The sequence below is a fragment of the Salvia hispanica genome, chromosome 4, assembly GCF_029641045.1.
Source record: "Salvia hispanica isolate PSC_SH4W2 chromosome 4, Shi_PSC_v1, whole genome shotgun sequence".
Classification (NCBI taxonomy): domain Eukaryota; kingdom Viridiplantae; phylum Streptophyta; class Magnoliopsida; order Lamiales; family Lamiaceae; genus Salvia; species Salvia hispanica.
The window spans coordinates 6,608,872-6,624,223 of NC_142695.1; the positions used below are offsets into that span (position 1 = coordinate 6,608,872).

The 15,352-nt window shown below is 37.6% G+C and overlaps 2 protein-coding genes and 1 pseudogene across 2 annotated transcripts; 2 read left to right on the forward strand and 1 right to left on the reverse strand.

Annotated features, from left to right (window-relative positions):
- The first annotated feature begins 51 nt into the window (after window positions 1-51).
- LOC148927150 (uncharacterized) lies at window positions 52-3,309 on the forward strand. The gene has a single exon (XM_089056502.1). It carries the CDS (start codon window positions 52-54, stop codon window positions 3,307-3,309), a length of 3,258 nt encoding a protein of 1,085 aa, XP_088912628.1.
- Window positions 3,310-9,518: 6,209 nt separating this feature from the next.
- Window positions 9,519-11,670, forward strand: LOC125196784 (MYB-like transcription factor EOBI). Its single transcript, XM_048095408.2, has 3 exons — window positions 9,519-9,696; window positions 10,246-10,375; window positions 11,184-11,670. The coding sequence occupies exons 1-3, from the start codon at window positions 9,585-9,587 to the stop codon at window positions 11,626-11,628; spliced, it is 687 nt and encodes a 228-aa protein (XP_047951365.1). The 5' UTR covers window positions 9,519-9,584; the 3' UTR covers window positions 11,629-11,670.
- Window positions 11,671-12,812: 1,142 nt separating this feature from the next.
- Window positions 12,813-13,524, reverse strand: LOC125193239 (major allergen Pru ar 1 pseudogene; annotated as a pseudogene).
- Between the last annotated feature and the right edge of the window lie 1,828 nt (window positions 13,525-15,352).

Sequence of the window (15,352 nt, forward strand, 5' to 3'; positions counted from 1 at the left end):
CTCTCATTGAGCTCTCTTCTCCCGACCACGATTTTCAACCCGCCACCACCTATGGCTACGCCGGGCACAAAAAACGGCGACACCACACCACCACCGCCACACAACTACACCAACGAGGAGCTTGCCCAGATGATATTTGATACGAATGGTCGTTACGCCGGTCAGGACAAAAAGTTGATGTCAATTCAGTTTGATCTTGAATCGTTTGCCCGCAGACAAGAAGCTTCAACTAAGAAGCTGGAGGATAGCCTTGCCTTTCTCATAGAGGCAAGCCACAATCGTTCGAAAGAACCACCCGACCCCGCGGGTTTCAATCTAGCCACCCGCGGCTGGCGACTTCCGCCTTCGCTGACGACACCACCGCGAGGCGTTGAACTGGAGCCTCTCCCACGAGTCAAACCCGAGGCACCCCGGTTTAATGGAGAGAACGCGCCTGATTGGATCCGGAAAATTCAGCGCTACTACAATCACCACTACACACCGCTTAAGGATCGCCTTTACCTGACATCGTATCTGTTCGACCATCCGGCGTCAAGCTGGCTTACTTATTGGGAGGACAACTGCAAACACAAGACGTGGGACGACTTCCTCATGGCAGTTAAACATCATTTTGACCCGGATTTGTATGTTGACTATGTGGGTCGCCTTGCCGAGCTCCGCCAAACATCTTCGGTGGATGCTTACCAAACTGAATTTGAGGACATCATGCAGAAAACAACCAATGTGGGCTCTGACACCCTTATTTCATTATTTATTGCGGGGTTACATGACTCTATCAAACAAGAACTGCTCACAAATAGGCCACCATCGCTGGACGCAGCTTTCGCCTTGGCACAAAGACTGGCTGCTTGTCAATCTCTACCGTCTGCGACGCGACAGCCGTGGCATGACCGCGACAGCAGACCCAAGACTACACCGGCGCTGGTTGTCACCAACCCGACCCCACAGCCGCGTACAGAGCAGAAAACAGGGTCTCTTGGTCGCTTTGACAACAAGCAGCGACCAAACTACCCAGTCATACGTATCTCCGCAGCTGAGCGCGCAGAGAAGGCACGTCGAAATGAATGTTATTGGTGTCCGGAGAAATATTCTCGCGAGCACGTCTGCAGCAAGAAATTTTATGCCCTCATGGGAGCGGACGACGAAGATGACTGGATTGATGATGAGAATGGGATACCGGAGGATGACGGCGAGACTATGGTTATCACGGGTGACGTGTCTACTATTCATGTCATTAGTCCAAAAATCCGACCCCGCGCAATTCGTCTGAAGGGCAGAATTAATGATTCGGCGGTTTCTATACTGATTGATGGCGGCAGTACCCACAATTTCATCCAACCCGCCGTCGCGGAAAAGCTAAGTCTTCCTCTTCATGAGATTAAACCTTTTCGTGTTTTTGTGGGTAATGGTGAATTCCTTCGTTGCTCTCACGCTTGCTTGCACACTCCAATTACAATGCAGGGCTATACATTTGAGATCGACCTTTTTATCTTGCAAGTAAAGGGGCCGGACATCATACTGGGTGTGCAGTGGCTTCAGGAACTTGGTGATGTCACCAAGAATTATCGCCATTTGACGATGAAATTTGATGTAGGAAACAGACCGATATTGCTTCAAGGCGAGGGAGCTGAATCGAGGCCTATCTCCTATAACAACTTGTTCTCCCTTGTCGGCCAAGAATCAGATTGTGAGCTCTTCGAACTGGTCTCGGTTGCCCCAGAGCAGACTGCTGCCGAACCAGCCTGCCCACCGCTGTCGACCGACCCTGCCCTGGCATCGGTGCTAGCTAAGTTCCAGGTAGTGTTCTCCATGCCGACGGGCCTTCCGCCGTCCCGCCGCTGGGATCACAGGATCCATCTGCCGCATAATTCCAAGCCGGTGAATGTCCGTCCATACCGCTATCCGTATTTTCAAAAGACGGAAATAGAGCGCCAGGTTCAAGAGATGCTTTCTCAGGGTGTAATTCAGCCCAGTACGAGTCCCTTTTCATCTCCTGTGTTATTGGTCCGGAAGAAAGACGGCTCCTTTCGGTTTTGCGTCGACTATAGAGCACTTAATGCAGCCACAACGCCCGATCACTTTCCCATTCCGACGGCGGACGAACTCTTTGATGAATTGAGTAGGGCCCGAATTTTTTCTAAGCTGGATTTGCGATCGGGATATCATCAAATCAGGATGCACATTGACGACGTGCACAAAACTGCTTTCCGCACGCATGATGGACACTTTGAGTTCCTGGTGATGCCTTTCGGATTAACAAACGCTCCATCAACCTTTCAAGCAGCTATGAATAGCATCTTCCGGCCGTTCCTCCGCCAGTTTGTTATAGTATTCTTCGATGACATCCTGGTTTATAGTGCCTCGGTGGCTGACCACTCCCTTCATCTGGAGCAGGTATTACATACGCTCTCTATCAACAGTTTTTATGTGAAGCAATCAAAATGTTCCTTTGGTGTTGATAAGATCGATTATTTGGGACATATAATATCCGCGGGTGAGCTGCAAGCTGATCCTTCTAAGTTGGAAGCAATGACATCCTGGCCCACTCCATCCACAGTGAGGCAATTGCGTGGATTTTTGGGTTTGACAGGGTATTACAGACGTTTTGTGAAGAATTATTCCATTATCGCAGCCCCCCTTACTGACTTGCTTAAGAAGGAAGCATTCACTTGGTCTCCGCTGGCCGAGGCCAGTTTTCTTGAGCTGAAATCTGCGATGAGTGCTGCCCCCGTGCTCCACCTCCCAGATTTCGAATTACTATTTGTTATCGAGACGGATGCCTCGGATTTTGGAATTGGGGCTGTCCTCTTGCAGAATGGGCACCCCCTGGCATATTTCAGCAAGAAATTGGGGCCGCGCCGTCGAGTTTCCTCAACATATCACAAGGAACTCTACGCAATTGTGGAGTCGGTACAAAAGTGGCGGCAGTATCTCCTCGGTAGGGAATTTATCATTCGAAGTGACCAACGCAGTTTAAAGGAGTTACTTTCGCAGGTTGTACAGACACCGGATCAGCAGTTCTATATTCGAAAGCTCATGGGTTTTAAATTCTCTATCGAGTATAAGTCCGGAGCGTCCAATAGGGTGGCTGATGCCCTATCTCGCAGGGACCCGGATGATGTCAGGGAGGATGCGAAACTGTTCCTCACCTTTGCTCGCCCGGTTCCCTTGGTTTTGGCCATTATTCGCCGTGAAAATTCGGCGCTGCCAGATCTGGTCGCACTACATGAAGCTGTCGCAAACCGGCGAGCTCCGGCCCATATCTCCGTGGCGGATGGGCTGTTGTATTTCAAGACAGGCTGTTGTTGAGCCGTGATACAGCTGTTCGAAATGATATTCTGGAAGAATCACATGGTTCCAAATCTGCTGGACACCCGGGTGAAAAACGGACTTTCTCACGTGTTGCTTCTTCTTTTTTCTGGCCAGGTATGCGCGCTGATGTACGTCGTTTTGTTGCTGCCTGCCCTGTTTGTCAGGTGACTAAATATGTGACAGATAGACCATCCGGCTTGATTCAGCCACTCCCTATTCCGGACTCGGTATGGTCTGCAGCGTCAATGGACTTTATTGTGGGTTTGCCCAATTCCCACGGATACACTGCCATTATGGTCGTCGTCGACCGCCTCTCTAAGTATGCTCATTTCGGCCCCTTGCCCACGGGTTTTGATGCTCCTAAAGTTGCCCGCTTATTCGTTAGTACTGTAGTGAAGCTGCACGGTTTCCCTGATAAGCTCCTTACCGACAGGGACCCCATATTTGTTAGTGACTTCTGGAAAGAGCTTTTGACTATGAGCGGAACGAAGCTCCAATGCACTACAGCTTATCATCCACAAACGGATGGCCAGTCGGAGGTGACGAACCGTACTTTGGAGCAGTATTTACGTGCTTTCACGTTTGAGCAGCCGAAGAAATGGTATGATTATCTTCCTTGGGCAGAATTGGCTATGAATTGTAGCGTGAATATTAGCATTGGGATGTCCCCGTTCAAAGCCTTGTACGGACGTGACCCACCTAATTTGTTCGCGTCGCCAGTCTTGCCTGCAGAGAATGCAGCTGTGGTGGAAAGCTTGGGTGAGCGCACGGTTCTGTTGCGCACCTTGAAGTCGAACTTGCTGGCTGCCCAGCGAAAAATGGCGGAATATGCTAATAAACACCGCAAGCATGTTGAGTTTAATGTGGGTGATGATGTCCTGCTGCGCTTGCAGCCGTACCGCCAGGTTTCTATGGGCAGACCAATGTCTGCTAAATTGGCAAGACGATATTATGGTCCATTCAAGATCGTTGAGCGTATTGGCGCGGTTGCCTACCGCCTACAACTTCCACTTGAGAGTAGGATCCATGATGTCTTTCATGTTTCTCTACTCAAGCCATTTATTCCTCCACTGTCAGATTCGGTACATTCTCAACTTCCACAGTCTTTCAAGAATCACCGCCCGGTCGATGTTCCGATTCGTGCAACTGATGAGCGTATAGTTCTGGCCCGCGGGCTGCCCCAGCATCAATGGTTAGTGCATTGGTCCGAAAATGCAGACATGCCTTCTTGGGAGTCGAAGGATGATTTGTTACCCCACTTTCCGTCTCTTCGCCTTGAGGACAAGGCTGTGCTTATGGAGGGGGGAGTTGATAGGGGACTCAACGACACTGTAATACAGGACGAGGAGAACATGCTGCATGGGCAGCCCGAACCTCCTGCAACAACCAATGCCGAGGTAGCTACGCAACTCAAAAAGCACACCGCAAAGGCGAAAGAGGTGCAGCAGCCAAAGAAGGATCGTCCCAGAAGGAATGCCCCCAAACCGACTCGCTACCGTGACTTCACGCCACATTAGAGATAGCAGATCTTTTATTATTTGTTGCTTTATTTAATTTCCCTATTTTTGGATATTTTTGTTTAGAATATTATTATTAAATCTTTTCGGGTTTTCTTCTTGATTCTTTCCCGAATCGTAGAGTCGAATCAAGCAGGGTCCGGACTCTATATATAGAGTCCATTAGAGAGTCAAAATTATCGAGAATCAAGAAATAAAAATATCTTCTTCTCGAAACCGTGTGTTTGGAATCCTAGTTGCTGCTAGGGTTTGTGTTTTTCTGTTATAATTTGTGTGCTCTTGAATCGGTAGAATTGAAGTTCTATCAGTTTGTGTGGTCCTCGTATTTGGGTGAAGAAGGGGCTTCTAAACATTTGGGCTCCTAATCTCTTGAATCTACATCTCTCGGCATCGTTTTGGAAAGGTGGAGGTTGTGTTTTGAATGTACCATCTTTGAGTAATGCAAGTTTTTGTTTGAAATACTATGAACATGTCTCGTTAAAATTCGATACCATTTTTCAAGTTTCGAAAAGCCTCTGCCATGTTGACAAGGTCACGTTAACCAGATTCTGCGTTGAGGTTTGTTCCATTGTTTGTTTGATTGTTATTGTTTTTGATCATTTGCAAGAAGAATTCTAAGTCGTGGTAACTTGCAGTTCCTTCTGGAGATGAAGAATAAAGATATGGCTGTGCCGTCGTCTAATGCTAAGTTTTTGCAGCTCAATGATGTGAAAGATGCTAAAGACATGCTCTATCTTGTTGAGATGATGTTTCCTAAGGTGGAGACCTTATATCTTCATGTTGGCTATAAGGTTGGTTAATTCTCCTCTTCTTCTTCTTCTTCTTCGGATTATCGGTTGATGCATTTACTTGAACTAAACATTGTAGAGCGATGAGAGTGGCGAAGAGTCTAATTTCCCGAATCCGCCTCTGCTCCATCTAAAGAGAGTTGAGATTAATAGGTCGATACGCGACGTCTCAACAATTCCAGTTATACAAGTTCTTTTGAGAAATGGCGTTGTGCTTGAAAAGATGGTTATTCGATTTATTCAATCGTGTAACGATGGAGGCAAACCTCTGAAACCAGAGATGTTCAGTTTGGCAGAGGAGAAGGTGATGAGCATGCACAAATCATCCCCCACAGCTCAAGTGATTATAAGACAAATTTGATAACAAATGTTTTTTTTTTTTTTAGGATTTAATATATTGGGCATTGAGCCATATGTCTCAGTGTTACTGATTGATTGTACAGTAGTAATTTATTGGCTTTGTTAAAATTGTGGAGTTTTCTTTGCTGATAGCTTTGGTAATAATCAATTGGTATTTTGGTTATTGGATGATATAGTTTGATAAGCCAACCAACCATTCTAGCAGAAAGATGTATTTAGGTGTGAACTTTTTAGTAGTCATGAATTTGGTTAGATGATAATTACAAAAGAATATGGAAGTGCATGCCAAAGGACAAAGGTACTAGTCAAAGATACTTGGAAATTCAAAGTAGCTACTCCATTCAGTTTCAGATTATTTTTTACCTAACTATTGCATTTCATGGAGGTCATCATACTATGGCATTTGGCATGACATTTGAAATGACACGAGTTTTAATAAATAAGAGGGACAAAAATGGAAAAAAGTCTCTACTAATCTACTTTATAGGACGGAAGGAGTATTACTTATTTAACATCGTCATAATTCTGGTATATATTATCATTAGGAAAAATTGCGGATAAATGTAATTGCTGTTGGATTTGCAATCATTTGAATTTGGGATGGATTTGTAAAAGAAGTTCCTAAAAGAGTTAAATGGGACACTTTTTATTTGGCCTTTCTGTAATAGGAAAAAACAGTACAAACAATAACATCTTGTGGCTTAGTGGTATCAAGCCATTGTGGGATATAGTTGCCCTGGGATCACCTAGTGTCAACATTCATTTCAGTATTACTTTAACATATTTTTGGTTTTCTTAATTTACATATTTTAGTCGATGGTAGGTTCTGAACTCGAGTCTCAGTTTCGTCGTACAAAGGGCTCCTCTCCATTGAATTATTAACTTTAGAAAGAAAAATAACTATACACGGACGTACATAATAATCTGAAAAAACACCAGTAATATGACGTATTTAAACACGCCAATAAGATTGACATTTTCCCAATTTATAGAAAGCAAAAAAAAATCTCTTCCTTGGAATTTTTTTTCCAAACTCATCCAAAATTTGAATTTTTCCTCATCTTAGAACAGTATTATTATCGAGATTCAGGGCTGGGTAGGTACGATATATCTTGCCGAAATCACAATGCCGTATACTTTACCGTAAATTCGGTATGCGAAAAAAACAATACCTTTACCTTACCAAAAATTTCAGTATACCTTATTTTCAGTATGAAGAATTTTCATACCAATACCGTGATATGCCGTACCGAAATTCGGTATATCGTACTTTTGTTGTATACCTAACTTTCGACATCAATAAAAATAAAATATTCGAGTTTTTATAATGTTATTTATAATTTAAAAAATATATTAAATATATTTTATTCATAATTATGTTTGTATTTCACCATAGATTTTATAATTTAAAATTTAAAAATATATAAAATATTTTTATACATAATTATATTTATATTTCACGTTATATACCTTAATTTATGGTATATACGTACCGAATTTCGGTATGTCAAAATCACGGTATACGAATTTTAAGTAATTTTTTGGTACAATAAAGACGATATTTCGATATTTTTATATTTTTCCCTGGTCCTAGTCAAGAAGACTCACGTGAATAGACAAAATAGAATAAATATCACTTTTGTTTATAATAATGAAATAAAATAGAGAAACTCGACCAAATAAATTCTACCATATCTTTAGGAATCTCACTGATAACATAAACTAAAGACTTTCATATCACAAGAGATTTGATCAAACTACTAATTTAAAGTCTAGAAGCCCACAATAAGACCTTTTGCACGAGTCCATTATAACTTCCTTTTTATAATGGCTACATTAAACACAAAGACATTGTTAGAAAAGAGAGAAATAATATAGAAAATCCCTAGTTGTTGCACTAATAGTAGTGTATATCATAAATTGTTATGAGATTCAGTTGATTCGACAACGTGGATGTCGTGATCATAAAGCTATTAATGTTTCTAGAGAAGCCAGACCTGCCCGTTGGCATCCCTCAAACATTCCATAATCTCAATTAATTAAGAAATTATGTGGTTAAAATATTACTATATGATCTTCATCTTATCCTAATCTACTTTGAAATGACATCTTAAAATAACTAAAATTAAAATATTTTCAAGGGGGTTGCATTGAATCAGATACAGTAATATATATCGCTAATCCATTTGATTCGGCAAGTAAAATTAATTAACTCTCAAGTTTTAGCAAATTTCAAATCAATCATGTATTACAAATAACTGAAAATATCTCATTCATACAACTATATATAAATGACTATGTTATCACTTTTGGATCGCAATAATTTTAAGCACATAAAAGAAATATTGATCCGAACTAGGCTGAAAATAAGAAAAAATAGTTTGCTAGAAATAATGGAAAAGAATTACGCATCATTTTCCATCAAATATAAGGCACGCCTGATGACATTATTTCTTCTCCTTGAAAAAGATGTGATGAATTTTCAATTTTGTAGCACTCATTTTTGCCCTTTGGAATGACGCAAAAAGCTACTACAATTGATTCAATCTCCACTTAGATAAATTTGAAACTAGTATCATGGCACCTGTCTGCTAATGTGACGTACTAAGAACATATATTTAAAGACTTAAACACCCATAATAAGCACAAAAAGAATCTTATTTAATCTAGCACCAAGGTGATAATATCCACACCTGTTGAGATGTCATTGGCTATTCAGTGGTTTTCAAGAATAAATTATTGCCCACCAAACTCGAGATCCATTAGTCCACACAGCTTTCCATAATCTCGTATTCATATATTTCTCTATTATAAAATACTATATAGATAGATAGATATTAATTATGTCATGTTGGACACTCATTATACTAAGGAAAATATATTAAACAAAGTTATAAGACTTGATAGGGAATACTTTTAAAGACTAAAAAAACTATACTCCTATATAACTATAGAGAAGCGATATATATATTACACGACTACACGAGCACTTGCTTGAGCACCTCTTACATTAATTCATAAGCATTTAATACCTTAACAAATATCATTATTAGTTTTATAAAAATTAAAATTAGATTTGTTGTTGTACTTTTAATTTCAAATAAATCAATAAAAAAGACAATCTAACATCTTTAAGTAATACTCTTTATAATAATAATTTTAAAGGTATTATTGAAGTTAAAATTGATTAAACTACTCCATCCAAATTGTCAAGGAAACTATTTCAAATCCAACGTAGAGGCTACGTAGATTCAAAGTTTCAAACGATCTTTACACTATTTTTACGGTCATCAATCCAAATTAAGAGTTACTACTACTACTACTACTATATGAGATATTATTGATAAAATTTATACTATGGCGCATTAGTTAATTTATTGATGCTAGATGGGCCAGTAAGGTTGATCTTTATCTTATGTCAAGATAGGTATCCTAAGTGTTTGATAATGACATTAAGATAGATGATTTGATTAAGTCATACTGCACTATAAAGGCCAATATAAATATGCAGCAAACACAAACACCTTTAGCCAAGGAATTAACTAGACAACATACACACACACACACACACACACATAAGAGAGAGAGAGAGAGAGGCTGATGAGTGATGGAAGAGGAGTGGAGAAAAGGAGCTTGGACTGCTGAAGAAGACAGATTGCTTGTTGAGTACGTGAACTTGCATGGTGACGGCAAATGGAACGCTATCGCTACGCTTGCAGGTTAGGTTATTCATCGATCGATTTTATAAATTCTATCAAACATATTATTCACAAATCATATGGAGTATGTAAGAAGATCATTTTCCATCTCAACATATTATTCATTGATCGATTTTATAAATTCTATCAAACATATTATTCACAAATCATATGGAGTATGTAAGAAGATCATTTTCCATCTCAAAATTACAAATTTCTTATTTTAAAATACCCTCTTTAGAAGGTGTTTTGCTGAGCATCAGCAATTCAGCATAGTATTCCTTAAGTCGGTTTGTAAGTAATTTAGTGTATAAGTTTTGTAACAGTTAAGTTCATGAGCTCCAACTATTATTTTACATATACTAATCTTCATTTTATAAAAATTAATCTAGTATGCATGGTTGTTTTCAATATACAATCTTTCCAATTTCCTCTCTTTAATTAGTGTTATTTCCTTCTAACTATATAGCTTGCAGTTTTATTTAATTTAGAAAAAAAATTAAGTGAATATCTATCATCAATCAATAAAAATCATTTATTATCTAAATTTTCTCACTATTTGGAGAACAGGATTAAAAAGAAATGGGAAGAGTTGCAGATTAAGATGGGTGAATTACTTGCGGCCCGATCTCAAGAGGGGTCGAATAACCCCTTATGAAGAGAGCGTCATCCTTGAACTACATGCTAGATGGGGTAACAGGTAATATTCCCTTCGCCCCTTGTTACCTGTTTTACTTTTCAATTTTGAGACATCTCATATCTAAATATTTAATTTTATTTTTACTAATTTTTAAAAATTAATTTCACACTTTATTAACCCATTTCACACATATTTTATTTAAATTTAATACTCTATGTATAAAAGTATCATTCTATTAAAATTTTCATCTACTTTTCTCTTTATATTTTTCAAATTTTTTGTTAGAGTTAAAGTCGACAAGAAATATTATTTTTTGTTTTATTTGACAATGTAATGTGAAAAGGCATTATTCTTCTTACATGCACCCATTTACTATTTATATTTCATCATCAATCACTCAATAATTTCTCTCTTTCCTAGTAAGTTTGATGCAGCATGTCTTACTTAGACTAGACCAATTGTTTAAATATTATTCCTAATTTATCCAAAAAAATATTACAAATGTCTTATTTAAGGTCCATAAAGGGTATATATACCTTTTTCCTTTTAACATAATTTCATATTCCGCTTTATATCTTAGCGCACTAACACACCTCTTAATTTTACATACAAAAAAACCACGTCTTCTCTAAATAGTGATATTCTTAATAAACGCTTTAATCGCTAAAAAATATACATCCAACTACTATTTGGCTATTTGCATAAAACGTATACTAATCAACATTGTATACTTTCGTGGAAGGTTGAAGTACATTTTAATCTAAAAACATAAAACTACTCATTAATTTTTACATAGAAATTAATTTGATTAGAGATGCATATATGTACATACCACTTACACCTACAAATTTCAAAATTATGAATACAGGTGGTCAACAATTGCTAGAAGTTTACCCGGAAGGACTGATAATGAAATCAAGAACTACTGGAGAACACACTTCAAGAAAAAAGGCAAACTCCCGTCCCGAAATTCTGAAAAGTTGCGGGCTCGCCTTCTTAAAAGACAACAATTTCAACAAGAACAACGGCGTCAACAAGAAGAAACAGACATGAAACATATTATGCCGTTGTTTTATGAAAACGTCAATAATCTATCAACCTTTGATGAATCGGGCCATGAACTTGTAAAAACGAACCCACTAGCTGAGCAAGAAGTCCTGCCTCATGAGACCCCAAACGATTTGAGCATATGGGATGGCTTGTGGAGCATGGCTGATCTTCACGGATATAGTAGCACAAATAGAGCTATTTATCAGCACACTTTGCCGTCACATTTAGTTTTGAGCTCTTTTGGTACAAGTTTTCATGTTTGAAATAAAAAAATCAATGAAAATCAAAGAAGGTTTTCGACTTAATTATGAAATATTGTATGGTTGTTTTTGGTCAATTTTGCGATTCTTGATGTGTAACAATTTCGATTAACTGTTGAGAAATTTATTATTTTATTGGTCTAACAGACATCATAATCCTGATGGTGAAGTCACTAGCCATATTGAAAGAGTAACAGGCTCTTTCATTTTACATCCTTTAGCAAATCAATTGAGTTAAAAAAAATGTTAACGCACTTAACTTAAATTTTACTTGAAGTGATATATGTATCACTCATTAGGCGTGCATATTCTCCACATTCAAGCTATAGTTAATTTGCAAAAGAAATGGTTGTTTAGTTACATCATGTATTTGAGATTTATTATTATTTAAATGCATTTAAATATTGACTTTATTCCAATAAAGTGCATATAAAATAATAAAACGGATAAGTTTAAAGCATTGTTAGTCCTTTCACACTCTTATAAATTTTCACTATGTTGAAAGTAAGGGTACCTTACAAAGAACAGGGTATAGTACTATAGTTGGCGGATTATTGATTCTGAGGTAGCTAATACCATGCCATTTGGACTTCTAGTTCACTTAATTAGTCTCTAAACCTCGACAATCCAATGTTCATGGATTAGCCATTGTTCATAGAGAAGGTTTTGTTACAACTACCTCTTTATTAAGAGTCAATAACTACTTATATGTTCTCTCACTGTCCCACAAATTACTCTCTATCAGCCATCTTACGAAACAGTTGAAATATACGATTGTACCTTAAAACTTTGTTTCCCTAATTTAGTGCAATATCAACCTATTCATAATGCATTTGAAATGTGTTTTTTAGAAAAAAGTTACAGACAGACGTTTAAACCCAATGACATTACGACAAATTCTATATTTTACGTAGTCTAATGTTTGAGGCCTGCACCCATTCTTGGTGGCCAAAATTTCAAGTAGTTTGTCATAATTTTTTGTTGATAATATTACTCACATGATTTGTTTATGATATGTATAGAGATTATTATTTGCTATGCATACCTTAATTTACATTACCTTAAATAATCTATTCCACATTAATTTTTCCTTTCATCATCTTTTTGCTTCTTTGTGCTGCTCATATATTGTGAAACAGTTCAATAAGTAGAATTGCAGACATAACGTTAGTTGGTTGGCAACTCGACATAGTTTTGGTAGAAAAAAAAAGAACACTTTAATTTGATGAGAAGAATACCACAAAATGCATGTTATTGGAAAATACAAAGTTGAAGAAACAAAGAAACAAAATCACACAAAACAATAGTTTTCAACTTTCAAGCATGTAGGGGTGTGTGTAATTGAAGCTTTTAGGCATTAGGATTGGCAAGGAGGTAAGCTTCAATGGCCTTGAACATAGCCATGGCCTTCTCTTTTCCTTCCTTGATCTTCTCCTCACTAATCTCAGCATCACCCTTTGTGTTGTAGATGCTTCTGTTCTTACAAATGCTCCCTCCATCTTCGGTTGGGACGATCTTGACATGATAAGTAACGGATTCAATAACTCCTCCAAGAACATCGCCCTCGATTATGCTGTAACTGTGGGTCAAGTTCTCCTTGTCGATAGCATCCACACGGTGCTTGACACTCTTGTACTGACTCCCTTCGCCAAAATGGATAAGCTTGATGGTCCCAACGCCACCGTCCCCTTCCAAGATCTCGACGCTCTTGATTGCCTGAGGCATGATCTTGGGGACGAGGGTGTCAACATCGAGCACCACGGCCTTAAAAATCTTTGCGGCCGAGATGGAGGAAGGGATCTCAATATCGTAAGTGATAGCACCCATGATTAGTTGAAGTAAAAATGAGAAAACGGAGTTATAAGTAGGAGGATATGTGTAATGGTTGTAAATGTGGCTAAGTGAGATGGGAAAATGAGAGAATATGAGCTCCCTATTTATAGCATAGAATCGAATGTTCTGTTTCTTAATTGTGTGACCTTGTGTGTGTAACCAAGTAGTTGAATAAAAAAGTCTACTCTTTCTTTTTGGTCGAGAGTGTGAAACTAGTGCGCATGGCATTCCTATATTGACGAGTCATCGCATAGTTGCCAGTGAATTTCATATTTGTTTCTTTAATTTCAATTTTGTGGTGCGATCAATTGTGATGTTACAATTTATTATTGTTTGGTACAGATTCCATACGTTATAAATTAATTATACATCTTGGCTACATTGTGTATGCTAAGAACGTTAACCATTTTATATACATTCAAATGGGAAGGGCATGACTTCACATTAAGAATCCATTCCTACATATGCATCATCTAAAAAGTCCTATTACTTTATTCTAATAGTTCATCCAATTGCATCTTACTTATTACTCCATTCGTCCACGATTACATGTCATTCTTTTTGGCGATTCAACTACTTTCAAGCTTACGTAAGATTTGTAAAATTCGTAGGAACAATATTATCCTTACACACTGAGACGCAATTTTATAAAATAATAAAATTACATCTATATCAATTAGCACTGCACAAAGATACGAAGAATAAAATTCTATCAATTAGCAAATAAGTCTCATTAATTTATGAGACAGTTTATTAATAGTACTTCCTCTGTTCACAAAAAATAGTCTCATTTATGGACGACACGAGTTTTAATTATAGTTTTGGTAAAGTAAAAAAGAAGGAGAAAAAATAGGTAAAGTAAGAGAGATGTGGAAAAAAAAATATGTGAAGTATGGAGAGAGAAGAAAAAGTGAGTAAAGTATGAGAGAAGGAGTTTCCATTTATAGAAATGAGACTATTTTTTTTGGACATCCCAAAATGGTAAAATGAGACTATTTTTCATGGACTGAGGGAAGTAGCTATTTAAATTATAAAGTTTGGTCAAATTCTAGTTCGTCCCATAAAGTTTAAAATTGGAATATTGTGAACTACAATATCAATTTTTTCTCAATTTCCCTATCTATATACAAAATGATATCTTTAAATTATATTTAAAATTATGAGTTTCATTAAATGAGAATTTTTTCGTTTATTTTCTTTTAATTTCTTGTTTTCTTTTTCTATTTTAATGGAAAATGCCATTTTAAATATCATACAATTTGTATATAAAAGGGAAAATAAAATCATAAAAGAAACTTTATGATTTAATATACTCCCTCTGTCTCTAATAATTTGTTACCATTTGACTCGGCATGGGTGAAAACTTCTTCGAAACGCGTTTTTAAAAAGATAAATTAGAATCGCAAACTGGTGAAGTAGAATGACTGGACCAAATTGATTAGGCAGACTCTGTAGACCTATCCAGGGGCGGAGCCATGCTGGGGCCAGGGGCCCCTGAGCCTCTCAACCATTTTAACTTTTCGTATATATAATATCTGTATACAACCATATTCAAATATTTATCTAGCTCAGCTGGTTTCTAGATTCCCCTTTTATGTGTGCCCGAGTTCAAAACTCTCCATGCATAGAATTGCTATTGCTTTTTTACCTTTTTATATATCTCTTTTTATGTTTAATTCCCTTTTATGTTATACTATTATATTTATTCTCTTTCATTTCAAAATTTAAAAGCATACATATATAACAAAAAAAAAATTGTTTAATCTCATAAATACAATAACATATACTAATACTATCATTTACTTTTTTTTTCATTCTGAAATCTTAGCTACACGTATCCATGAATAAAAAATACTCCCTCCGTCCCATTTTTGGAGTTCCGGTTTACTACTTT

Coding starts and splice junctions, on each gene's coding strand:
- LOC125196784 (XM_048095408.2), top strand. CDS start 9,585: ATGGAAGAGGAGTGGAGAAAAGGAGCTTGGACTGCTGAAGAAGACAGA. Junction 9,697..10,245: donor CGCTATCGCTACGCTTGCAG/GTTAGGTTATTC, acceptor TTTGGAGAACAG/GATTAAAAAGAAATGGGAAG. Junction 10,376..11,183: donor CATGCTAGATGGGGTAACAG/GTAATATTCCCT, acceptor TTATGAATACAG/GTGGTCAACAATTGCTAGAA.
- LOC148927150 (XM_089056502.1), top strand. CDS start 52: ATGGCTACGCCGGGCACAAAAAACGGCGACACCACACCACCACCGCCA.